Source organism: Heterodontus francisci, chromosome 1, assembly GCF_036365525.1.
Source record: "Heterodontus francisci isolate sHetFra1 chromosome 1, sHetFra1.hap1, whole genome shotgun sequence".
Classification (NCBI taxonomy): domain Eukaryota; kingdom Metazoa; phylum Chordata; class Chondrichthyes; order Heterodontiformes; family Heterodontidae; genus Heterodontus; species Heterodontus francisci.
In genome coordinates this window covers 126,274,561-126,302,311 of record NC_090371.1, presented here as the reverse complement: position 1 = coordinate 126,302,311, position 27,751 = coordinate 126,274,561, and the positions used below count along the sequence as shown (strand labels likewise).

Below are 27,751 nucleotides of genomic sequence, written 5' to 3'. Positions count from 1 at the left end.
CCTACCACATCCCCACCTGTCCCTATATTCCCCTACCACCTACCTACACTAGGGGCAATTTACAATGGCCAATTTACCTATCAACCCGCAAGTCTTTGGCTGTGGGAGGAAACCAGAGCACCCGGCAGAAACCCACGCGATCATAGGGAGAACTTGCAAACTCCGCACAGGCAGTACCCAGAACTGAACCCGGGTCACCGGAGCTGTGAGGCTGCGGTGATTAAAGTCCCCCAATATCACCAGTCCTTGCACATCTCCTGATTTTCCTGCAGATTTTCTTCTCTCTCTCTCTGACATGTGCACACTCAGGCTCACAGGCACTTGCATTGTTGCTTGCTCACACTTGTTCGCTCACCCTCTCGCTCGCGCACGCTGTTTGTCTTTGTCTGCTAAAGGTCTTGCTCCTTTCTAACTCTACAAGTGCTGCCACCCCACCTCCCTTTTTTCCTTCCCAATCTTTTCTGAACACACTGCGTGAGTATTAAGTGCCCAGTCCTCATCATTTTTAAGCTACGTTTCTGTTATTGCCACTACATCATATTCGCATATGGCTATTTGTGCATTTGGCTCACCAACTTTATTCAACACACTTTATGCATTTACAATCATATGGTGTAAACCTGTCATTTTATTCCTTGTAGTCCTCCTTAGTCTGCTGCTACCTAATATGGTTTTACTTCCTTCACTAGTAGTATCCAACACTCTCACTCCTGTATGCACCTTATTCCTCTTGTCTACTTCTAGATGCTGGTGTCCATTCCCCTGCCAATTTAGTTTAAATCCTCCCCAAACACACTAGTGAATTTCCCCATGAGGTGTTGGTCCCTGTCCTGTTGAGGTGCCACCCGTCCCTTTTGAATAGGTGCCTGCTGCCCCAGGACTGGTCCCAATATCCCAAGAACCTGAAGTCCTCCCTCCTGCACCATGCCTCAAGTCATGCATTGATCCTCTCTGTCTTCCTATTTCTACTCTTGCTAGCACGTGGCAGTGAAATTAACCAGAGATTATTACCTTTAAGGTCTTGCTCTTTAACTTCCTCCCTATCTCCTGAAAATCTGACTGCAGGACCTCAAGACCTGCTCTCCCTATGTCCTCAGTATCAATGTGTACCACAACCTCTGGCTCACTCCCTGCAGTATATTCTGCACACTCTCCATGATGTAGTTTACATCAGAGGATTCTTCGGGACAGGATTTACTCCCATTTGGAAACAAATGACCTTATTAGTGAGAGGCAGCATGGTTTTGTGAAGGGGAGGCCGTGTCTCACTAACTTGATTGAGTTTTTTGAGGAAGTGACGAAGATGATTGATGAAGGAAGGGCAGTGGATGTTGTCTATATGGACGTCAGTAAAGCATTTGACAAGGTCCCTCATGGCAGACTGGTACAAAAGGTGAAGTCACACGGGATCAGAGGTGAGCTGGCAAGATGGATACAGAACTGGCTCAGTCATAGAAGACAGAGGGTAGCAGTGGAAGGGTGCTTTTCTGAATGGAGGGCTGTGACTAGTGGTGTTCCGCAGGGATCAGTGCTGGGACCTTTGCTGTTTGTAGTATATATAAATGATTTGGAGGAAAATGTAGCTGGTCTGATTCGTAAGTTTGCGGACGACACAAAGGTTCGTGGAGTTGCGGATAGTGATGAGGATTGTCACAGGATACAGCAGGATATAGATCAGTTGGAGACTTGGGCGGAGAAATGGCAGATGGAGTTTAATCCGAACAAATGTGAGGTAATGCATTTTGGAAGATCTAATGCAGGTGGGAAGTATACAGTAAATGGCAGAACCCTTAGGAGTATTGACAGGCAGAGAGATCTGGGCGTACAGGTCCACAGGTCACTGAAAGTGGCAGCGCAGGTGGATAAGGTAGTCAAGAAGGCATACGGCATGCTTGCCTTCATTGGTCGGGGCATAGAGTATAAAAATTGGCAAGTCATGCTGCAGCTGTACAGAACTGTAGTTAGGCCACACTCAGAATATTGCTGCAATTCTGGTCGCCACACTACCAGAAGGACGTGGAGGCTTTGGAGAGGGTACAGAAGAGGTTTACCAGGATGTTGCCTGGTCTGGAGGGTATTAGCTATGAGGAGAGGTTGGATAAACTCGGATTGATGGAACGACGGAGGTGGAGGGGCGACATGATAGAGGTTTACAAAGTTATGAGTGACATGGACAGAGTGGATAGTCAGAAGCTTTTTCCCAGGGTGTAAGAGTCAGTTACTAGGGCACATAGGTTTAAGGTGCGAGGGGCAAAGTTTAGAGGGGATGTGCGAGGCAAGTTCTTTACACAGAGGGTGTTGAGTGCCTGGAACTTGCTGCCGGGGGAGGTGGTGGAAGCAGGTACAATAGCGACGTTTAAAAGGCATCTTGACAAATACATGAATAGGATGAGAATAGAGGGATACGGTCCCCGGAAGTGCAGAAGGTTTTAGTTTGGAGAGGCATCAAGATCGGCGCATGCTTGGAGGGCCAAATGGCCTGTTCCAGTGCTGTACTGTTCTTTGTTCTTTGTACCCTGGCACCTGGGAGGCAACACACCATCCGGGACCCACAGTGACACTTACAAAAATGCCTGTTTGTCCCCCTAAACTATGGAATCTCCTGTAACGACTGCATTTCTATTCTTTGCTGATCCCTACTGTGTAGTCCCTTGCTCATTGGTCTATCATCTTCTGTTAATCGTGGTGTTGTTTGAACCTCAGGAATCCGTAACAAGTTTCCACCCCAGATCACAACTTTCATTTATCTATTGCCTTTAACGTAGTAAAATGCTTCAAGGCATTTCAAAGGAGTGACAGCAACAAAATCTAACACTGAGCCACGTAAGGAAAGGTGACCAAAAACTTGATCAAAGGGGTAGGTTTAAGGAGCGTCCTAAAGAAGGTAAAGAGGTGCAGAGGTTTAGGCAGCGAATTTCAGACTTCTACTTTAGGGCCCAGATACCTGAAGGCATGCTGACTGTGGTGGGATGAAGGAAATTAGGATGCATATGAGGCCAGAATTCGAGGAACACAGATCTTGGATGTTCTGTAGAGCTGGAGTAGATTATAATGATAGGGAGGAGTGAGGCCATGGAGGGATTTGAAAACAAGGATGAGAATTCTAAAATTGAGCTCTCGTTGGATCGGGGGACAATGTCCATCTGCGAACACGGGTATTGATTTGTGAACAGGACATGTGAGCTAGGATAGGGGCAGCAGAGTTTTGGATAAGCTCTAGATTACAGAGGGTAAAAGATGGGAGGCTGGCTTGGAATGGATTGGAATAGTTGAGTCTGGAAGTACTGAAAGCATAGATGAGGGTTTCAGCAGCAGACAAACTTATACAGGGCAAAGACAGGTGATGTTATGAAAGTGGAAGTTGGCAGTCTTGGTTCTGGAGACGATATTGGGTTGGAAGGTCAGGTAGGACACCAAGGTTGTGAACAATTTGGTTCAGTCTCAGAGTGGATAGAGAGGGGGATGGCATTGATGGCCAGGGAACAGAGTTTGTGGTAGGGTGAAAAACAGTGGTTTTGGTTTTCTAGATTCTGAACTTAAGGAAGTTTGTGCTCATCCAGTACTAGATGTCGGACAAGCCGCATGACAAATCAGAGATAGCGAAGGGATTGAGAGAGGTGGTGGTGTGAAGTTGAGCTGGGTTGTGTTTTCAGATAATGTCGCTGAGAGGCAGTATGTAGATGAGAAACAAAGGAAGGTGCCAAGGATAGGTCCTTGGAGGACATCAGAGTAAAGCCTGGCTACCCGACACCAACCCAACTAGACCCGACTACGTGTGTCGGGTTGAAAATCCAAGTCCAGCATTCGGGCTTCGGTCAGGTCGAGCTGGACGCTGCTTCCGGGAAGTCATGGGATCAGGCTTACCCATGATTCCCCATAACTCCAGCAGGAATAGCCTGCTGCCGGAACAAATGAAGGAGAATCGTGTCGGGTCGGGTCGGGTCAGGCACGAAAAAAATTTAAAGGGCTCGGGTCGGGTTCGGGTTGGCTGTGGTCAAGTTGGGCCCGGATCGGGTTTTAATTTTATACCTGAGCCAGGCTCTGCTCCAGAGGTAACAGTGCGGCAGAGGGAAGAAAAACTATTGCAGGAGATTCTCAGGTTAGGACTGTATAGGTAAGAATGGAACCAGGCAAGGGATGTTCAGCTCAACTGGACAATGGAGGAGAGGCATTGGAGGAGGGTGGTGTGATCAACCGTGCCAAAGTCTGCAACCAGACTTCGATAGGACACTGTGGTCACAATCAAAAAGGATGCCATTTGTGACTTTGGTAAGGGTTGTTTCAGTGCTGTGGCACGGTGGAAACCTGATTTGAAGTTCAAACATGGAGTTGCGAGAAAGATGGACATGGATTTGGGAACACGTTCAGGGCCTTTGGAGGGCTGAGTGTTGAGAGAGGCAGCTATGGAGAGAAAACAAGGAATTACAGACCTGTTAGCCTTACATTAGTCATTGAGAAAATGCTAGAATCTATTCTAAAGGATGTGATAAATGGATACTTGGATAATAATGATCTGATTGGGCATAGTCAACATTGATTTATTAATGGGAAATCATGTTTGACGAACCTGTTGGAGCTTTTTGAGGATGTTACTAACAGAATTGATAAAGGGGAGTCAGTGGACGTTGTATGCTTGGATTTTCAGAAGGCTTTTGATAAAGACTCCCACAGGAGGTTGGTTAGTGAAATTAAAGCACATTGGATAGGAGGTAATATACTGGCATCGATTAAGGATTGGTTAACAGGCAGAAAGCAGAGTAGGAATAAACAGGTCATTCCCGCGTTGGCAGGCTGTGACTAATGGGTTACCGCAGTGATCAGTACTTGGGCCCCGGCTGTTCACAATATATATCAATGATTTTGATGTGGGTACCAAATACAGTATTTCCAAGTTCGCGGATGACACAAAACTAGGTGGGAATGTGTGTTGTGAGGAAGATGCAAAGCGGCTTCAAGGGGATTTGGTCAGATTTAGTGAGTGGGCAAGAACATGGCAGATGGAATATAATGTGGAAAAATGTGAGGCTACTCACTTTGGTTGGAGAAACAGATTAGATTAGATTAGAGATACAGCACTGAAACAGGCCCTTCGGCCCACCGAGTCTGTGCCGACCAGCAACCACCCATTTATACTAATCCTACACTAATCCCATATTCCTACCAAACATCCCCATCTGTCCCTATATTTCCCTACCACCTACCTATACTAGTGACAATTTATAATGGCCAATTTACCTACCAACCTGCAAGTCTTTTGGCTTGTGGGAGGAAACCGGAGCACCCGGAGAAAACCCACGCAGACACAGGAAGAACTTGCAAACTCCACACAAGCAGTGCCCAGAATCGAACCCAGGTCCCTGGAGCTGTGAGGCTGCAGTGCTAACCACTGCGCCACTGTGCCGCCTGTGCAGCGTATTTCTTAAATATCTTTATCGCAAGAAGATTTGAGTACAGGAGTAGCGAAGTCTTGCTTTAATTGTATAGAACTTTGGTTAGACCCCACCTGGAGTACTATGTGCAGTTTTGGTCCCCTTACCTTAGGAAAGATATTATTGCCATAGAGGGAGTGCAACGAAGGTTCACCAGAATTGTTCCTGGGATGACGGGACTGTCCTCTGAACAGAGATTGGGGAAACTGGGCCTGTATTCTGTAGAGTTTCGAAGAATGAGAGGTGATCTCATTGAAACCTACAAAATAATTAAAGGGATAGACAGGGTAGATGCAGCTAAGTTGTTTCCCCTGGTTCAGGAGTCTAGAACCAGGGGACACAATTTCAAAATAAGGGGGAAGCCACTTAGGATAGAGATGAGGAGAAATTTCTTTACTCAGAGGGTTGTGAATCTTTGGAATTCTCTACCCCAGAGGGCTATGGAAGCTCAGTCACTGAGTGTGTTTAAAGCAGAGATTGACAGATTTCTAAATACAAATGACATAAGGGGATATGAGGATAGCGTGGGGAGAAAAGCATTGAAGTGGATGATCAGCCGTGATCGTATTGAATGGCGGGGCAGCCTCAATGGGCTGAATGCCGACTCCTGTTCCTCTGTTCGGACACCGAGGTCTAAGTCATGAATATATATCGGGAAAAGCAAGGGTCCCAACACTGACCGCTGTGGAACTTAACTATATACCTTCCTCCAGCCTGAAAAACGCCCATTAACCACTACTCTGTTTCCTGTCACTCAGCCAATTTCATATCCATGTTACTACTGTCCCTTTTATTCCATGAGCTACAACTTTGCTCACAGGTCTGTCGTGCGCCTTTTGGAAGTCCATGTACACCACATCAATAGCATTGCCCATTCAGCCTTCTCCAGCAAATAGTTGAACATGATTTTCCCTTAACAAATCCATGCTGGCTTTCCTTAATTAACCTGCATTTGTGCATGTGGCTATCTATTTTGTCCTAAATTATTGTTTCTAGAAGTTCCCCCACCACTGAAGTTAAACTGACAGGCCTGTAGTTGCTGGACTTATCTTTACATCCTTTTTTGAGCAAGGCTGTAACGTTTGTGACTCTCCAGTCCTCTGACACCACCCTGAGTCTAAGGAAGACTGGAAAATTATGGCCAATGTCTCCACAATTTCCACTCTCACTTTCCTCAGTATCCTTGGATGCATCTCATAGTCCTGCTGCTTTATCAACTTTAAGTATTGACAGACTATCTAATAACTCCTCCTTATCAATTTTAAATCCTACTAGTGTATTAATTACCTTCTCTTTCGCCATGGCCTGGGTAGCATCTTCTTCCTTGGTAAAGACAGATGCAAAGTATTCATTTAATACCTCAGCTATTACCCCCGCCTCCATGCGTAAATCCCCCTTTTGGTTCCTAATTGGCCCTATTCCTCCTTTTACCACCCTGTTACTATTTATATGTCTATAGAAGACTTTTGCAATTCCCTTTTATGTTAGCTGTCAGTCTCTTTTCATACTCTCTCTTTGCTGCTTTGATTTGCTTTTTCACTCCCCTCTGAACAGTCTTTTGAGCCTGGTTCTCCATTGTATTATCTACCTGACATCTGCCATAGCGCATTTTTCTTCTTCATCTTTATCTCTTTTGTATTCCTGGGAGCTTTGGATTTGGTTTCTCTACCTTTCTCCTTCAAGGAATATATCTTGACTGTGCCTGAACTATCTCCTATTTGAAGGTAGCCTGTTGTTCATCTACTGTTATTCTGCCAACTTCTGATTCCAATTTATTTGGCCCAGATCCATTCTTACCCCATTGAAGTTGGCTTTCCCCCAGTTAATTATTCTTACTCCAGATTGTTCTTTCTCCTTTGCCATAGCCAACCTAACCTTATGATACAATGATCACTGTCCCATAAATGTCCTCCTGCTGATATTTGATCCACTTGGCCCACCTCATTCCCAAGAACCAGGTCGAGCAGTGCTTTCTTTCTCCTTGGACTAGAAAAATACTACTGTAGAAAATTTTCCTGAACACACTCTAGGAACTCCTGCCCCTCTCTACCCTTTACACTACTACTATCCCAAAAATGCTCCATCCATCAATATTGGCGACCACGCTCTGGAAGTGGTTCAAGAGTTCACCTACCTAGGCTCAACTATCACCAGTAACCTGTCTCTAGATGCAGAAATCAACAAGCGCATGGGAAAGGCTTCCACTGCTATGTCCAGATTGGCCAAGAGAGTGTGGGAAAATGGCGCACTGACACGGAATACAAAAGTCCGAGTGTATCAGGCCTGTGTCCTCAGTACCTTGCTCTATGGCAGCGAGGCCTGGACAACGTATGTCAGCCAAGAGCGACGTTTCAATTCATTCCATCTTCGCTGCCTCCGGAGAATACTTGGCATCAGGTGGCAGGACCGTATCTCCAACACACAAGTCCTCAAGGCGGCCAACATCCCCAGCTTGTACACACTACTGAGTCAGCGGCGCCTGAGATGGCTTGGCCATGTGAGCCGCATGGAAGATGGCAGGATCCCCAAAGACACATTGTACAGCGAGCTCGCCACTGGTATCAGACCCACCGGCCGTCCATGTCTCCGCTTTAAAGACGTCTGCAAACGCGACATGAAATCCTGTGACATTGATCACAAGTCGTGGGAGTCAGTTGCCAGCGTTCGCCAGAGCAGGCAGGCAGCCATAAAGACGGGGCTAAAATGTGGCGAGGCGAAGAGACTTAGTAGTTGGCAGGAAAAAAGACAGAGGCGCAAGGGGAGAGCCAACTGTGCAACAGCCCCGACAAACAAATTTCTCTGCAGCACCTGTGGAAGAGCCTGTCACTCTAGAATTGGCCTTTATAGCCGCTCCAGGTGCTGCTTCACAAACCACTGACCACCTCCAGGCACGTATCCATTGTCTCTCGAGATAAGGAGGCCAAAGAAGATCCCAGTCTATATTTGGATGATTAAAGTCCCCAATTATAATTACTCTATAATTCTTGCATCTCTCAATAATTTCCATGCAAATTTGTTTCTCTACATCCTTCCCATTAGTGACTATACTGAACAATGTAATTGCACCTTTTTTGTTCCTTTGCTCTAGCCAAACCAATTCTGTCCTTGACCCCTTTGGGATATCCTTTCTCTCAAGCACTGTAATGCTGTCCTTCATCAATACTGCCCCTTGTCTTCCTTCCCTATCTTTCGTGAACACCTTGTATCCAGGAATATTTAACACCCAGCCCCGCCTTTCTTTGAGCCACATCATATTCCCACCTGCACCTGTAACTGACCAATCTTATTAACTGCACTCCGTGCATTCACATACATGCACGTTAACCCTGATTTAGACTTTATTACTTCCTCCCCTACTCTGCCCCCACCTAATAACTTACTTTTCCCTGCTTTAGTGCTTTCTATCTCTCCCAGTATTCTGTGCAACCTTGGTTGTACTGTCTAACACTCTCAGCTTATGTACCTTATTCCCCTTTTCCACTTCTATAGGCTGGTGCCCACCCACCTGCCAATTTACTTTAAACCTTCCCTAACCATACTAGTGAACCTCTCCTCAAGGACATTGGTCCCAGTCCTGTTGAGGTGCAATCCATCCCCTTTTGAATAGGTGCCTCCTGCCCCAGAACTGGTCCCAATGACCTCCCTCCTGCACCACGCTTCAAGCCACACATTGATCCTCCCTATCTTACTATTTCTACTCTCGCTAGCATGTGGCACTGGGCTCCTTGTCTCGAGACAATGGGTAAGTGCCCAGAGGTGGTCAGTGGTTTGTGGAGCAGCGCCTGGAGTGGCTATAAAGGCCAATTCTAGAGTGACAGACTCTTCCACAGGCGCTGCAGATAAAGTTGGTTGTCGGGGCTGTTACACAATTGGCTCTCCTTGCACTTCTGTCTTTTTTCCTGCCAACTGCTAAGTCTCTTAGACTCGCCACTCTGAGTAATCCAGAGATTATTGCCCTTGAGGCCCTACTGTTTAACTTTCTCCCTAGCTCCTGAAAATCTGACCATAGGACCTCAATTCCTGCCCTTCCAATGTCTTTGGTGCCAACATGCGCCACAATCTCTAGCTCACTCTCTTCCCCTTGCAGAATATTCTGCACCCTCTCCCTGATGTCCTTTACCCTGGTATCAGGGAGGCAACACATCATGCAGGACTCTCTATAACGGTTACAGAAATGCCTATCTGTCCCCCTGGCTATGGAATCACCTAGAATAACTGCATTACTCTTAGAAAGATAGTTGATGGTATCGGTAGCTAGTCATTCAGGATTGACTGCTACCAATGTGGTGGCTATGTTGACTTGAATTAGTGTTTAAGACCGGAAATAGCACACTAGTTATACAGCAAAAATATATGACCATGCAAGTAGCGAGCACTAGTCCAGATTGGGAAGGACAGCTGGCATGTTCAAACAGCTCTCTCTTTCTCTTTTCTTCTCGGTGCCCCACGTTTTCATGACTTCTCAAACTACCCAATTGCTAGCATAGATTTACCCTTAGGAGTTTCTCTCCACCACCTACTGTACTGAGGTCTCCCAAAATTAATAGATTTATAGATTTATCACAGATGCTGCCAGACCTGCTGAGTATTTCCAGCACTTTCTGTTCTCATCTCTTATTTATATCCTTTTTCAGATGTGGACCTGGGTGGATTATTGACTGGCCTTATAGTGCAATAAAGATTTACTTTATTTCAAAATACGCTATAAAACGTTCAGTTCTTTGTCTAAACTATAGGTTGAAAACCTGCCTTTGTCATTCACCTGCCATTAACTTGAGCTCTCACACGGACCTTCTGTCCTTGATCAAGCAAGCCTATGCCTTGCCACATCCTTTCCTTATGTCATCTCAAGCTGTTCTCGTGATCAAGTCCATCCTTCCAAGAAACATTCCACTTCCAGTCTTCAAAGTTAACTTTTAGAAATTTCATTATGTCATGTAATCATTTATTTATGCCCAAAACTGTTCATAAGGTCTATTAATGAGCTGTTCTGGATTGTAATTAGACTGTTGAACTATAGTGTTCACTAAATAAACTTCTATTCTTCTTGCGCACATTAATGAATTGTGTATTTCAGTAAGCATCTTAATTAGGTACGGTTAAATGAAGAGCCTAGCATAGCTTTGTAGAATGGTTGTTTGTTTTAATTATCTACCCAGTTGCTCTCCACTAGGCCTTGTACGACTGTGGCCCCTTTCTGGGCTAGGTACAGCAGTTATGACCTAAGGATTTGTTTTGAGAGAAATGAAACCTTAAGCAGTTTCCAGGAAAACAAAATCAGAGTACTGACCTATTCCTTTATCTGTTTGAGGCTGATTTTTTAAAAATACAATACATACACACATTGTTACGAGATTGCTTCGGTTTCTTTTGTACAACATGTTTTAAAGCATTCTGGACATTGAGTCATCTGGAGATTGCTGAACTTTGTGTTTTTTTTTAAAAAAAGGACGGTCACCAGAAGGTTCAGACTGAGAATGGAACTGTAAACAGTTACTGTAAGGCATCTGTTTGCAAATAACCCAGCAGGGGTTGTGCTTGTGACTCTGAAAGGATGTTTGCAAAGGAATGACAGGTCCAGATTTATAGATGCCACAGGACTTAGTACTGAACAGTTTGTTTCATTTTGAACTGTTGTTTTAAAAAAAAGCCAGTTGCTGTTTGGCCAAAAAGCAAAAAGAGTTTGCTTATTGACCTGCCAGGAGAGCAGAAGAAGATCCAGTTGGCTCAGCTTTTTCTCTTGAAAAGACATCCTGCATCATGTGCATTAACAATTTCCTCCTGTATTTGAAGAAACTTTTGCTGCTACATTGCTGCTATAAGACCTAAAGAGATCCTTGTTGCTGCTTTCTGCTGTAAAGCCTGACAGGAGCTTTCTGTGCTACATCTTTTGGAAGCCTACCCAAACTGATCATCTGCATCGCCTGGAAAGAACTGTTCTGGGTAGATCCCATTGAGATCCGTCTATTAGCATTTGGGACACCTCACCAAAACAAAGGACTTCCATACCTTCTTTTCAGCCGAAGTGTTTTTTTATTCCTTCAATTTCTTTGTAACAGCTGTAAACAAAATTCCTTTTTTTTCCCGGTTAACCAGTTGTGTGTGTGTGTGAGGGGGCTAGGATAAATAAGGGGCTTTAATATTTCAATTCGCATGTATGTTTACTTCCTTGTTGGTTAAAACTTGATTTATAATAAACGGATAGTTTTGTTTATTAAAGAAACCTGATTGGTGTGCTTTATTCTGGGGAAAATAGAGTATCTGATTGACTGTTACGGTAAGTGGGAAAATTTATTGATATGTTGTGACCTGTGGAGAGGTGGGGCTTAATTAACAGGGCACTCCTCCCACCTCGGTCGTAACGACACATACATATTATACAGTAGGCATATTGCTAATTTCTAACAGCTGACATTGTAGTTGCCCACACAGATTATGTGCATATTTTTAAAACAAATGCAGAATTTTTAATTTATTTTGAATGAAACAAAGAAGCCATAATATCAGCAAGATATTGTAAAAGCAATTCTGTAGCAGCGCAGGGAGGATTGGGATGGCTTGAGCAATTGCCCTGCAGAGGCGTTCAGTTTGACTGCTATTGCTGAGTGGTGAGAAAGTGAAGCCAAATTTGCATCTTATGCCTTTGACACTTGGGAAATTACCAAGAGGCAGACTTTATTTAACTCAGCTTTTTGTGTTTACTGCATATATTGTAGTAAATGTAAGTCTAATAGTGTGTTAACTCCAGTTTGCTCCACAAACAGGTATAATTCAAAATTAAATAAAAAATCCTCCTATATTAAGCTTATTGCTTCAGAAAAGCTAAGTGAAATGTTTTTGCACGTTGAATGCTGAGAACGCTGAATTTATTTGGTTGTGATGAGAAATCCCTAAAAATTTCAAGTTACATGTAAATGCAAATGCATACTTGATTTGATTTAATTGAGATTTTTTGGGATTACTGGAGACTGTATTAAATATATCTCATGGTAGGTCATGCTTTTGCAAAATCAAAAAATAATCAAATCATCTTTTAATCTTGGTTTGGCTTTCAACCAAAAAATTGCAGGTAATACGAAACTTGTAAGTGTTGTGAATTGTGAGGAGGTTGGTAATAGATTTCAAGAGGGCATAGAGAGGCTGGTGGAATGGGTGGAAACATGGCAGATGAAACTTTTTGCAGAGAAGTATGAAGTGATACATTTTGGTAGGAAGAACAAGGAGAGACAATATAAAACAAAAGGTGCAATTCTAAAGTGGGTGCAGGAACAAAGGGACCTGCACAAATCATTGAAGGTGGCAGGGCAGGTTGAGAACGTGGTTAAAAAGGCATATGAAATCATAGAGTACAAACGCAAAGAAGTTATGATGATCCTTTATAAAACTCTGTTTTGGCCTCAACTGTAGTACTGTGTCCAGTTTTGGGCACAGAACTTCGGAAAGGATATGAAGGCTTTAGAGGGGGTGCAGAGAAGATTTAAGAGAATGGTTCCAGGAATGAGGGACTTCAGTTACATGGATAGATCGGAGAAGCTGGGGTTACTCTCCTCAGAGAAGCTTGAGAGGAGATTTGATACAGCTGTTCAGAATCATGAGGGGTCTAGACACAGTAGATAGAGAGACACTGTTCTCGTTGACAGAAGGGTTGAAAACCAGAGGGCACAGATTTAAAGGTGATTGGCAAAAGAGCCAAAAGTGACATTAGGAAAACCTTTTTATGCAGCGAGTGGTTACAATCTGGAATGCATCCCTGAACATGTGGTGGAGGCAGATTCAATCGTGGCTTTCAAAAGGGAATTGGGTAAGCACCTGAAGAGAATAAAATTGCATGGCCACAGGGAAAGGGTGGGGGAATGGGACTAGCTAAATTGCTCTTGCCCAGAGCTGGCACGGACCCAATAGGCCAAAAGGCCTCCTTCTATGCTGTAACCATTCATGATTCTAAAACCTGTGTGTATAAGGTACAGTATGTACGTTTAGTTACTTAAATGGAGGAATGGTGTCTGTCTGTCTTACAGGCTAGCAAGGTCTAAGTTTAATGTTGGTTCATGCTGAGTTAACAGGTCATAGCTAGACTTTAATAAGATATCTTGTGTTCCCCAGCCAAGGAAGAGGAAAATTTGGTTAAGATTCCCATTCCTGATTGCTATCTAGCAACCTGTGGTGGAAGTGTGGACATTGATAGTGGAATGGGCTCAGCTGTGTGGGAGATGATGATTAAATGGCTTGCTACTCAGGACTGAGACTTGCACTTGAAGCTCAGTAACGTAACAGGCATCAATTCCCATGAAATTAAATCCTCATGAATTGTCAATTTCAGGATAAGGGCGATAAGTGGGAGACATCTTAGGTAAAATTTTGAAGTTTGATTTTGGTACTGTTTCAAAACAGTATCCTATCGCACCCCACACAAGCCCTGTTCAACCATCACCTTTGTCTTCTCTATCCTACATTGGCTTCTATTTCCGAATGCCTCAGGTATAAATTTCTTAACCTTATATGTGAATCTCTCCATGGCCTCAGCATTCCCCATCAGTGTAACCTTTACCAGCCCTACCCCCTCCCCATCTCACCCCATTCCTGACCCAGGCCTTTCAAACCCCACCCATTCCTCCATTACCTTAGTTTCTTTTCAGTCATGCCTCAATGAAGTGCAATGGGACAATTTTCCATGTCAATCATATAAATTTAAGTTGATAAAGAAACATTACCTGCAATGATAGCAATGTCTTTCAAAAGTTAGCATCGGGGTCTATTTGGAAAGAAGACCCTACACAGAAAAATTTGAAACCATTTCTTTAGTTACGGATGAACAAATTCTCTAGAAAAGGGGGAGGTGTCAGAGGACTGGAGAGTGACAAATGTGACACCCTCATTCAAGAAAGGGTGCAGATGACATTCCAACTACAGGCTAGTCAGTTTAACATCAGTGGGGTGACACCCTCATTCAAGAAAGGGTGCAGATGACATTCCAACTACAGGCTAGTCAGTTTAACATCAGTGGGGTGGGTAAGGTTTTCGAATCAATAATCAGGCAGAAAATCAACAAGCACTTGGAGAGTTTGAGTTAATTAAGGAGAGCCATCAGGAATTTGTAAAAGGCAGCTTCTGTTGGACTGATTTAATCGAATTTTGGATGATGTTACAGAGAAGACTGATGAAGGAAAAGCAATGGATGTTGTCTATACGGGTTTTAAGAAAGCCTTTGACAAAGTAGCCGGTTAACAAAATTGAAGCTCATGGAATAGGAGGGTCAGTGTCAGCTTAGACAAAAAATTGGCTTAAGGACAAAAAAAAACAGCGAGTCATGGTAAATGGCTATTTTTCAGACAGAAGGATGATAGACAGTGGTGTGCCCCAAGATTCAGTGCTTTTTTGGTATATAAAAATAACTACAGGGGTTAAGTTACAAGGAGAGATTACACAAATTAGGCCTCTTTTCGCTAGAATTTAGAAGGTTAAGGGGTGATCTGATCGAAGTCTTCAAGATATTAACAGGAAAAGACAGGCTAGATAAAGATAAACGATTTCCACTGGTTGGAGATTCTAAAACTAGGGGGCATAGTCTAAAAATTAGAACAGACCTTTCAGGAGAGATGTTAGGAAGCACTTCTTCACGCAAAGGGTGGTAGAGATTTGGAACTCTCTCCCACAAACAGCAGTTGAAGCTAGAACTGTTGTTAATTTTAAATCTGAGATAGATAGATTTTTGTTAAGCAAAGATATTAAGGGATATGGGCCAAAGGCAGGTATATGGAGTTAGGCCGTGGATCAGCCATGATCTCATTGAATGGTGGGACAGGCCCGAGGGGCTGAATGGCCTACTCCTGTTCCTATATTGGAATACAGAGCAAAATTTCAAAAATTGCTGATGATACCAAACTTGGAAGTGTGGTAGATAGTGAGGAAGATACCAATCCACTGCAACAGGACATAGATAGGCTAACAGAATGGGCAGAAAAGTGGCAGATGGAATTTAATACTGAAGTGTGAAAAGTGGCAGATGGGATAGGGAGAGGCAATACAGGCTTGATGGCACAGCTCTAAAGAGTGTGCAGGGACAGAGGCATAGATCACTGAAGGTTGTAGGATATATTGAAAAAATCATTAGCAAAGCATATAGGATCTTGGACTTCACAAATAGAGATATTGAGTACAAAAGCAGGGAAGTTATGCAAACTTGTATAAATCTCTGGATAGGCCACAACTACAGTATTGTGTTCAGTTCTGGTCACCACACTTTAGAAAGGATGTGAAGACCCTTGAGGCTTACAAGAATGGTTCCAGGGATGAGGGATTTTAGCTACAAGGTTAGGTTGGAGAAGCCTGGGCTGTTCTCTTTGGAGCACAGGAGATTGAGGGGAGATTTGATAGAGGTGCACAAGATTATGACAGGTTTGGATAAGATAGACAAAGAAAAGCTGTTCCCATTAGCTGATGGTACAAGGACTTGGGGACACAGATTTAAGGTTTTGGGCAAGAGATGCAGGGGGGATGTGAGGAAGATTTATTTTTAAACACAGCAAGTAGTAATGACCTGGGCCTCGCTGACTAGAAGGGTGGTGGAAGTGGAGATGATGAATGATTTCAAAAGGAAATTGGCTGTACACTTGAAGGAAATAAACTTGCAGGCCCACAGCGATAGAGCGGGGAATGGGACTGATTGGATTGTGACTCTAGGACTCTAACATCACGTAACATATTTTCAAAATTTCCCAAATCTCCATTGAGTGATTTCACAGAGATCATCAATATACTGATGGATCTTTGGATAGTTACCACTGTGATTCTACATTCTTTTGATTCCTCCATCTGATCTACAAGAATAATGTTTTGGTGAGCTTAAGGCTTCAGGGCACGGAATCCAGACATCCGCGTTATCAGAACAGCACTCTAACAGATCAAATGTTTAAGTTTGAAGCAAGGTACACACATATAGAAGAAGTGACGAAACAAAATTCATGAGTGTCAATCAGGAAGGATCCACAACGTTCAATGCAAATCTTAAAACCGGGAGCTAGAGTCTACTGCAGTTCAGAACTAAACCATACAGGCATCAACCAAAGCCAAACTTGCAAAAATCTCTCAAAATGATTTGACAAAAAAAGGTTTGAAGGCACATTACTACCACTAAACCAGTAATACAGTCATTAAATCGGCTTTGCTTTCCATGACTGGTTAGTTTTTGATTCTTCAGTAAAAGACAACAAATTATAAAAGCAGACCAAGAGGCCTAATGCCAGTGCTGTCTACTGGCTATATTTACATACGACAAAGTAAAATATTCGGTTATCCTTATGAAACATCTTGGTCAACACCTGTTCTAAATTATTAACAGTTAATACTAGTTAATGAAAAAGCAAATATACCCTCCATTACTATTTGTATGAAAATAATTAACTCAAATTATTAGTTCAGACACACCTATATGTAACACAGGTAAATCAAGTTTTTAAGAGTTTGCACAAGATTTCTCCATCTATAATCCAGATGGTTCACAAAATTTCAGGCATAAAATGAACAAATGCAATTTTTATCCAAAATTTCTTAATTCCTTTTTTTTTTAAGCGTGCAACTATTGCTGAAAACTTTACCATTGATCAATCCTGATCATTTGTTTCGAAGATCAGCCTGCTATGCTGCTTAGTGTTATAAAATTAAATCTTCTTCCAGGTCTACCTATTATATTGCTGAAAAGATTTTTGGAAATCATATATAGTGAGCAAAGAACTGTACAAGAATGCCCACAATTAGCACAAACATACATAATTATTAATTCTCAACATTCTACAACACATTATACCAATACTGCAATGTTCATCTAACCACCTATGGTAGACCTACCATACGGTGAAGTGACAAAGAAAAGTGTAACTCTGATGTACCTTTTGATGGTTGTAGTTCACATAGTTGACCTCTGGAATTCATTAAAAAATTTTCATCAATTTCTTCTTCCATTGTCTGCCCTACAGAAAGCAAACTCAAACGTCTCATTTTTAAAAGCCTGGGGACACTGTCACGATCAGTAGCCCCAACATCCAAAACCACATTCCCAGATATAACAGCAGGTACTACTCGCTTCAAAAAATCCATTATTCACCTTTTAAAAAGTGCAGGGGGAAAAAAAACACAGCAGCTTAACTGCCTTACTCACACATGGAAGGACTCATGCAAACTTCCTTAATACATAAAGGTGAAATATTTGCTGTGCACTTCACAGTGATGTCATATAGGAATTGGGTGGCGCTTAAAAGCTGCAGATCAGCTTGCTATCATCAAGCAACTTTTGGGAAACATGCCCTGCCTTGTAAACTGATAAACATGCAGAATACACCAATTGACAAGAAGCCTGAAGGTATATTTTAGCAGCAGTAATATCTGTTAATGAACGCACCAGAATCTACATTAGCTACAAACTGAGAACTGAAGAATTATGCAATTCTTTTAAACATCAGATATTCCAGGAACTGTCCAGAAACATGAACTTGGTTTCTGTTTGCCAACTTACATTATTCTCTCAAACGTATTCATAGTGGGTGGAACCTCATACCTCCAACAGTGAAAGCTGTTTTCCAGAGATAATGTGTATCATTTTAAATGCTATGTAAACACATTACATCTCAACTTACAGTCCACTTTTATTCAAAATTAAAACATTTTCATCCAGCATAAAACACTTCACAAAAGAAAAATAGTACTGCAACAGATTCAAGCTGTGATTAAGATATCTTCAAACACTCCAATGGCATCACACACAATGAAATAAAAAATATGCTGTTCTGCAACAATGACTTATAGTTATAAAGTGCCTATAATGCAGAAACATTCTTAAGTGCTTCAAAGGAGAAACTAATGAAACAAAGTGTTAGAGGGGATGCCTGAAAGCACACTCAAAAACATGTGTTTTGAGGAGCCTTTTTAAACCAAGCAGAGACCAGGGCAGAGATGCTGAAGTTGTGGCTGGTCCAAAGAACACAAACACCTATCTGAAGGTCATTTCAACAACTTGATTGTCTAACAGCTCATGATTGGGAGATTTTCCTGTCTCTGTTAGCAGGACTAAGTGAAGTGGGGTTATTTAAGGCATTCAAGTAAAGCTAACAGGTATTTCACGTACAACATGGCCTTTCGTAACTACTACGCTAGATGCAAGATTTAATTATATTGATATTAGTATAACACATCTCATACTAAGTAGGATGATATGGGCCGGGATTTTACTCTTGGCAGACAGGAGCCATCCACCGACTGAAAAGTCTGTGGCAAACCCGCTTACATAGGAACATAGGAGCAGGAGTAGGCCATTCAATGTCATCATGGCTGATCATCCACTTTTCCTACACTATCCTCATATCCCCTTATGGCATTTGTATTTAGAAATCAGTCAATCTCTGCTTTAAATATACTCAATGACTGAGCTTCCACAGCCCTGTGGGGTAGAGAATTCCAAAGATTCACAACACTGAGTAAAAAAATGTCTCCTCATCTCTGTCCTAAGTGGCTTCCCCCTTATTTTGAAATTGTGTCCCCTGGTTCTAGACTCCCCAACCAGGGGAAACATCTTAGCTGCATCTACCCTGTTTATCCCTTTAAGGATTCTGTAGGTTTCAATGAGAGCACCTCTCATTCTTCGAAACTCTAGAGAATACAGGCCCAGTTTCCCCAATGTCTCTTCATAGGACAGTCCCGCCATCCCGGGAACAAGTCTGGTGAATCTTAGTAGCACTCCCTCTGTGGCAATAATATCCTTCCTAAGGTAAGGGAACCAGAACTGCACACAGTACTCCAGGTGCGGTCAAACCAAGGTTCTATACAATTGAAGCAAGACTTCATTACTCCGGTATTCAAATCCTCTTGCGATAAAGCTAACATACCATTCATTAGTCTTCCCAATTGCTTTCTGCACCTGCATGTTAGCTTTCAGTGACTTATTGACAAGGACACCCAGGTCCTTTTGTACATCTACACTTTCTAATCTCTTCCCATTTAAGAAATACGCTGCACATCTGTTTCTCTAACCAAAGTGAGTAACCTCACATTTTTCCACATTATATTCCATCTGCCATGTTCTTGCCCACTCACTAAGTCTGTCCAAATCCCCTTGAAGCCGCTTTGCATGTTCCTCACAACACACATTCCCACCTAGTTTTGTGTCATCCGCGAACTTGGAAATATTACATTTGGTCCCCACATCCAAATCATTGATATTTATTGTGAACAGCTGGGGCCCAAGCACTGATCCCTGCGGTACCCCACCAATGACAACCTGCCAATGCGAAAATGACCTGTTTATTCCTACTCTCTGCTTTCTGCCTGTTAACCAATCCTTAATCCATGCCAGTATATTACCTCCTATCCAGTGTGCTTCAATTTTGCTAACCAATCTCCTGTGAGGAACTTTATCAAAAGCCTTCTGAAAATCCAAGTATACCACATCGCCCTTTATCAATTCTGTTAGTAACATCCTCAAAAAACTCCAACAGGTTCGTCAAACATGATCTCCCATTAATAAATCCATGCTGACGATGCCCAATCAGATCATTATCTAAGTGTCCATTTATCACATCCTTTAGAATAGATTGTAGCATTTTCCCAATGACTGATGTAAGGCTAACAGGTCTGTAATTCCCTGTTTTCTCTCTCCCTCCCTTATTAAATAATGGGGTGATATTTGCAACCTTCCAACCTGCAGGAACCACTCCAGAATCGACAGAATTTTGGAAGATGATCTTCTGCCTGGCCTGGGGATCCAACCCACATTTTGCGGGTCCCTGGCCTTTAGTTGTTCTGAGGTGGGACTTCCACCTGCTTGAAGCAGGAGGTCCTGCCTAATAGAACTGCCGGCCAATCAGATTATGTCGGGGAGCCCCGGAACTAAGGTAAGCTTTTGTTGCCTCACCGGGGGTGATCGATTGGGCCCTAGCGAGGTAAGGGTGGTCGACTGGGGAGGGGCGGGGGGGGGGGGGGGACTGGAGTAGCCCTCCATCGGGCATAGGGTGCCTGATCAGGAGGGCCAACACCCGCCACCGCACCTCCTCCCCTCCCCGACCATCAGAGAGCCGCCTGCTTTTGTCAGGTGGCTTTTCTCGGGCCTGGGACGCTCGCCTGCCAACATTAAAATCTCTGTGGCAGCGGGCGGAAGCCCTTAAGTGGCCACTTAAGGGCCTTGATTGGCCTGGGGCAGGCGGGCCGTTTTTCGCCGCTGCCGTCACGCGTAAAGTGACAGTGGAGGCAGGTGCGGGTTGGAAAGGGCCCCCCGAGCCTCCCGCTCCATCCTACACAACCCCCCCACCCTCCCCCCTCTTTGGGTGGGGCATAAAATTCAGCCCATACTGTTTTATAATAGTAATCTTATTCCCTATATGCACTGTGTATTACAATGCCCACTGATGCATGGCGACTGAATAAGTTCAAGTTTGCTCTTACGTACGAACATACGAATTAGGACAAGTAGGCCACTCAGCCCCTCAAGTCTGCTCTGTTATTCAACAAGATCATGGCAGATCTGATTGTAACCTCAACTCCACATTCCCGCTTACCCCCAATAACCTTACACCCACTTGCTTATCAAGAATCTATCTACCTCTGCCTTAAAAATATTTAAAGGCTCTGCTTCCACCGTCTTTTGAGAAAAAGAGTTCCAAAGACTCACGACTCTCAGAGAAAATTTTTTTCCTCATCTCCGTCTTAAATGGGAAACCCCTTATTTTTAAACAGTGACCCCGAGTTTTATATTTTCCCTCAAGTGGAAACATCCTTTTCACATCCACCCTGTCAAGACCCCTCAGGATCTATAGTTTGTCCACCTCATTTTCCAGGGTCAAGGATGTCACAAAGCGACTGCAGGACATCCTTCTTGGGGAGGGTGAACAGCCAGAGGTCGTGGTCGACATTGGTACCAATGACATAGTCAGGAAGAGGGATGAGGTCCTGAAAGCAGATTTTAGGGAGTTAGGAAGGAAATTAAAAAGCAGTACCTCAAGATTACTCCCAGTGCCACGTGCTAGTGAGCATAGGAATAGGAGGATTGATCGATTGAACACGTGGCTGGAGAATTGGTGTTGGAGGGAGGGCATCAGATTTCTGAGACATTGGGACCTGTTCTGGGGCAGGTAGGACCTGTACAAGATGGATGGACTACACGTTAATAGGACCGGAACTAACATCCTCACAGGGAGATTTGCTGGTGCTGTTGGGTAGGGTTTAATCTAGCTTGTCAAGGGGATGGTAACCCTGAGGGGTAGCTCAAATTGGAAGGAAATAAAGCTCATAACAGGAAGTAGAAAAGAAGCAAGCGAAATTAGAAGACAGGTGAAACAATGGTATGATTGGGAAATTTGCTGATGACACAAAAATTGGTCGTATAGTTGATAGTGAAGAGGATAGCTGTAGACTTCAGAATGATATCAAAGGTTTGGTTGAGTGGGCGGAAAAGTGGCAAATGGAATTCAATCCAGAGAAGTGTGAGGTAATACATTTGGGGAGGGCAAATAAAGCGAGGGAATACACATAAAAACGGGAGGATATTGAGAGCGGTAGAAGAAGTGAGGGACCTTGGAGTACATGTTCACAGGTCCCTGAAGATGGCAGGACAGGTAGATAGAGTGGTGAAGACGACATATGGAATGCTTTCCTTTATTGACCGAGGTATATAATTCGAAAGCAGGAATGTAATGCTGGAACTGAATAAAACACTAGTTAGGCCACAGCTGGAGTGCTGCGTACAGTTCTGGCCATCACATTACAGAAAGGACATAATTGCTCTGAGGAGAGTACAGAGGAGATTTACAAGAATGTTGACAGGGCTTGAAAGTTGCAGCTATGAAGATAGATTGGATCAGTTAGGGTTGTTTTCACTAGAACAGAGGAGGCTGAGGGGTGACTTAATAGAGGTGTACAAAATTATGAGAGGCCTAGATAGAGTAGACAGGAAGGATCTGTTTCACCTAGCAAAGAGGTCAATTACCAGGGGGCAAAGATTTAAGGTGATTGGTAGAAGGATTAGAGGGGACATGAGGAAAAACATTTTCACCCAAAGAGTGGTGGGTGTCTAGAATTCACTGCCAGGAATTCACTGCCAGGAACGGTGGTAGAGGCAGAAACCCTCAATTCTTTAAAAAGGTATCTGGACATGCACCTGAAGTGCTGCAAGCTGCAAGGCTATGGACCAGGTGCTGGAAGGTGGGATTAGACTGGGCGGCTAGTTTCTATTTTTTTCTCCTCGGCCGGGACGGACACGATAGGCTGAATGGCCTCCTTCTGTACCATAATTTTTCTACAGTACTATGGAGAACAACCCACCCTGCTCTTTTTCGAAATAGAGCAATGGGATCTTGTACATCCAGCTGAGAGGGCAGATGGGGGCCTTGTTTTTTTTTTATAAACGTTTCATCCTAAAGACGGCATCTTTGATAATGCAGCATTCCCTCAGTACTTCACTGAGCTATCCGCCTAGATCATGAGCTCAAAACTCTGTAACGGGACTTGAACCACTGAACCAAGACTAGCATATTTTCTGAAAGGAGTCTATCTAACTTACATTTGAATGAATACTACCTACTTCTATTATCTCCCCAGGAAGCCTGTTCTATTGATTAACATGGGACTACATGAAGATTTATAGCACAGAAAAAGGGCATTCAATTCAATAGGTCGATGTTGGTGTTTATGCTCCACATGAGCCACCTCCCATCTTTCTTTATCTCATCATAACATTCTTCTATTCCTTTCTCCCTCATGTACTTATCTAACTTCCCCTATAATGCATCTCAGCCAATTGCCTCAATTACTCACATAAAAGCATAATACTGCAGATGCTGGAAATATGAAATAAAAACAAAGTGCTGGAAATATACAGCAGGTCTGGCAGCATCTGTGAAGAGAGAAACAGAGTTAACGTTTCAGGTCTGTGACCTTTCATCAGAACAGTCTTGACTCTTTTTTCTCCCCTTGTCCAGCTCCTTCCCAAAATCCATAAACAGGACCGTCCTGGTAGACCCATTGTTTCAACCTGTTCCTACCCCACTGAACTTAGTTCTTCCTATCTTCATTATTTTTTTCTCCCCTTATCCAGGAGTTCTGATGAATGGTCACAGACCTGAAATGTTAACTCTGTTTCTCTCTCCACAGATGCCGCCAGACCTGCTGTGTATTTCCAGCACTTTGTTTTTATTGCCTGAATGACTCCATGTGGTAGGGAGTTTCACATTCTCACCACTCTGAGTAAAGAGGTTTCTTCTGAATTCCTTATTACCTTTATGGTCCTTTGGTTTGGACCCCCCCCCCCCCCCCCTCATTCCCATAAGTGGAAACACTTGTACATCTATCCTATCAAACCCCTTCATAATTTTAAAGGCCTCTACTATGTCACCTCTCAGACTTCACTTTTCTGAAGAAAAGAGCCCCAGCCGACTATATACTATTTACAGTCACTCAGCTCCAGACCTCAACACAGCCTTGGTCTAAACATGGACAAAAGAACTGAATACCAAAGATGAGGTGAGAATGACTGCCCTTGACATTAAGGCAGCATTTGACTGGGTGTAGCATCAAGAAGCCCTAGCAAAATTGAAGTCAGGAAGAAAACTCTCCACTGGTTGGAGTCCTAGCACAAAGGAAAATGGTTGTCATTGTTGGAAGCCAATCATCTCAGCCCCATGACGTTGCTGCAGCAGTTCCTCAGGGTAGTGTTCTCGGCCCAACCATCTTCAGCTGCTTCATTAATGACATTCCTTCCAATGAAAGGTTAGAAGTGGGGATGCTCGCTGATGATTGCAGTTTTCAGTGCCATTTGCAACTCCTCAACTACTGTAGCACCCGTGCCCGCATGCAGCAAGACCTGGACAAAATTCATACTAGGGCTGATAAGTGGCAAGTCACACAAGTACTAGGCAATCACCATCTCAAACAAGTGAAGATCTAACCATCTCCCCTTGACATTCACTGGCATTACCCTTCGCTGAATTTCCACCATACACATCCTGGGGTTACCACTGACCAAAATATGAACAGGACCAGCTACATAAATACTGTGACTACAAGAGCAGGTCAGAGGGTGGGAACTCTGTGGCGAGTAACTCACCTCCTAACTCCACAAAGGCTGTCCACCATCCACAAAACATAAGTCAGGAATGTGATGGAATGCTCCACTGGTCTGGATGAGTGCAGCTCCAACAAAACTCAAGAAGCTCGACACGATCCAACACAAAGCCCACTTGATCAGCACCCCATCCACCACTTTACACATTCACTCCCTCCTCCACCACAGCACAGCTGCAGCAGTGTTTACCATCTACATGAAGCAGTGCAACGATTCACCAAGGTTCCTTGGACAGCACTTTCCAAACCCACCACCTCTACCACCTAAAAGGACAAGGGTAGCAGATGCATGGGAACACCACCACCTGCAAGTTCCCCGCCAAGTCACACACCATCCTGACTTGGAACTATATCGTCGTTCCTTCATTATCGCTGGTTCAAAATCCTGCAACTCCCTACCAAATAGCACCGTAGGTGTACCTACACCACATGGACTGCAGCAGTTCAAGAAGGCAGTCCACTACCACTTTCTCAAGGACAATAAATGCTGCATTGCCAGCAATGCTCACATCCCAAGAATGAATTTTTAAAAACATGCTCATTAAATGTTTCTGCAGATTAGTTTTGAATACACCCACTGCAAGCACAGGCCATATCCTCTGATTCCACTATTTTGACAAGGTAAAACATCATATTCTAATGAAATCATGTTGAGAATCTTTAATAACCCCATCTCTGGGCGTACAGAGTATCTCAAATCATCCATCTCACTTTAGAATAGGAATTGACTCGAAGAAGTATTTGAGCACAGAGGATAGATCTTTGAGCCATAATGGCATGTACTGTGGACAGTTCAAAGCTGTCAAAAAGATAAGAGTCTCTTGTTACATTTTTTCAATCCTCATTAAATATGCAAACTGTGCCTTTGGACTGGCAAGCAGCCAATATAATAAGCTCTGTTCAAGGAGGATAAACTGAGTGACTATAGCCTAGTTAGTTTAACACCAGTTATGAACAAAATCTTAAATTTCAAGATAAAATTAATGAAGAATTAGAAATGCATGGGTTAATCAAGGGAAGCCAGCAAGGAGTTATTAAAAGAAAGATGTCTAGTACATATGGATTTTCAAAAGGTAGGCAATTAAGTGTCTCACAAGAGTCTTGTTAGAAATATACAGGTATATATGATATGAGGAAATTAGCAGCACAGATAGAAAGCTGATTGGCACAGCAGGAATTAGGGCAAATTGAATTGGCCCAGGGCAGATATTACATATACAACATATGCATCTGGTGAAATTGTTAAGAATGATTTTAAAAGGTCTTTATGGGTGGGAAGCTAGTAAAAAATAAACATACCAAAACAAAATACAGCAGATGCTGGAAATCTGAACTAAAACTGGTCATTGTTCTGACAAAAGGCCACTGACCTGAAACATTAACTGTTTCTCTCCCCACAGATGCTGCCCAATCTGCTGAGGATATCCTTCATTTCCCATTTTTAAAACATGCATACCCTTACACAAAACAGGTAGAAGTTCTGATCATTCAGTTACCACAATTTCTTTTAAATTCCCAAACATAATCGGGTCCTTTTTAAAAAAAACTTGTTTTGTGTGCATTGAAGTAACATGCAGATCAACATTTTAAAACTGATACGATTGTGCCTTATTTTCTCTATGCACATTTTTTAAAAAGTGGCACTCTGAACTGTGCTACACTTTGAGACAAATATTCTTTACTCAAGTATCCTGACAACCTTTAAATCTAGTTTGCAAATTTCATTACTGCTGACAAATGTTCCAGCTGCTAAGTTCAATTTAAAACCCCATAAAGTCAAATAGAGGCCAGTGGACAGTCTATTCCTAAATTTCTATTTGTGAAGCATGGCTGCTTTTTTTTTTATTATACTGTCACTGTAGTTTGAGTTATGATTAAGAAGCACATTTCTGCAATGATTGAATTCAATAAAGTATTATCCCTACCCTAACACACCAGTGGATTATTTTCACATCCACCAGGAGACAACTTAAGAGCATGGTTCAATCCAAAGCCACATGCATAAGATTTTTGAAGAGGTTTCAATGGGCGACGTTGCAACATGCATAAAGCTCCAATTTTGTTTGGAAAATTTCAAGAGAAGTCATAAAGGTTTCTTTAGTCTTGTAGTGGGTGTTACTAGTGGGTGTTGATTCCTAAATAGCTGTTTACTGCTAAAATACAACTCCAGAGATGATTACTGTGCAAAATATAACAGGTACAAAACATTATTTCAGATGGATTTGATGACATTAAGATTCACAACAGAGAATTCTGAATCTTAGGTATTCTCTACTCCAGAGGGCTATAGATGCTCAGTCACTGAGTACGTTCAAGGTAAAAATCAATAGATTCTTGGACTCAAAAGGGAGTTCAGGGATCTGGGGATCAGGTAGAAAAGTGCAGCTTAGGTGGAACATCAGCCGTGATCTTCCTGAATGGCAGAGCATGCTGGGCTACCCCTGCTTCTTGTGTTCTAGTATCATGAAGGAAGACCTAACTGAGACCCATAGCATGTCTGCCCCTTCCTATTCACATAAATGTATTAATTATGTGAAGACCTGATAGTTTTTTTGGCATCAGAACTTTTAGGCACTCATTGTTTTATTTATTCATTCAGGGACATAGGCATCACAGGCTAAGGCAAGCATTTATTGTTCATCACTAACTGTCCTTGAGAAGGTCATGATGAGCCGCCTTCTTGAACCATAGCAGTCCCTGTGGTGTAGGTACACCCAGTTCTGTTAGATAAGAACGTGCAGGATTTTGAGCCAGCGATGACGAAGGAATTGCTATATATTTCCAAGTCAGGATGGTGTGCTATTTGGAGGGGAACTTGCAGGTGATAGCTTTCCTATGCACCTGCTCCCTTGCTCTTCTCGGTGGTGGAGGTCACGGATTTGGAGGATGCTGTCGAAGAAGCCTTGGTGAGTTGCTGCAGTGGTGTTAGTGGGGTTCCCCATGGGTCAGTGCCAGGACCACTGCTTTTTTTTTGATATATATGATTTGGATATTGGAACAGGATCATAGGAAATAGGAGGAAGCCATTCAGCCCATCAAGCCTGCTCCGCCATTCAAACATGTCATGGCTGATCATCTACCTCTGCACTATTCTTCCCCACTATGCCCATATCCCTTGATGTCGTTAGCATTCAGAAATCTATCGATTTCTGTCTTGAACATGCTCACTGAGCTCCACAGCCCTCTAGGGTAGAGAATTCCACAGATTCACCACCCTCTGAGTA

General features: G+C 43.1%; 1 protein-coding gene across 8 annotated transcripts in view; it reads right to left on the bottom strand.

The window, feature by feature from the left end:
- The window catches only part of fryl (furry homolog, like), a 655,772-nt gene that overhangs the window by 553,643 nt on the left and 74,378 nt on the right, over nucleotides 1-27,751 (bottom strand). For 3 of the 8 annotated variants that reach the window (XM_068035557.1, XM_068035564.1, XM_068035572.1), the window contains exon 1: nucleotides 17,315-17,597. The exons of 3 other annotated variants lie outside the window; for them this stretch is intronic. In XM_068035557.1, the coding sequence (XP_067891658.1) occupies nucleotides 17,315-17,522 (208 nt within the window). In that variant the 5' untranslated portion in view covers nucleotides 17,523-17,597. Of the gene's footprint in view, nucleotides 1-17,314; nucleotides 17,598-27,751 lie in introns of those variants that run through there. 2 more of the 8 variants (XM_068035591.1, XM_068035582.1) reach the window with 2 other exon arrangements.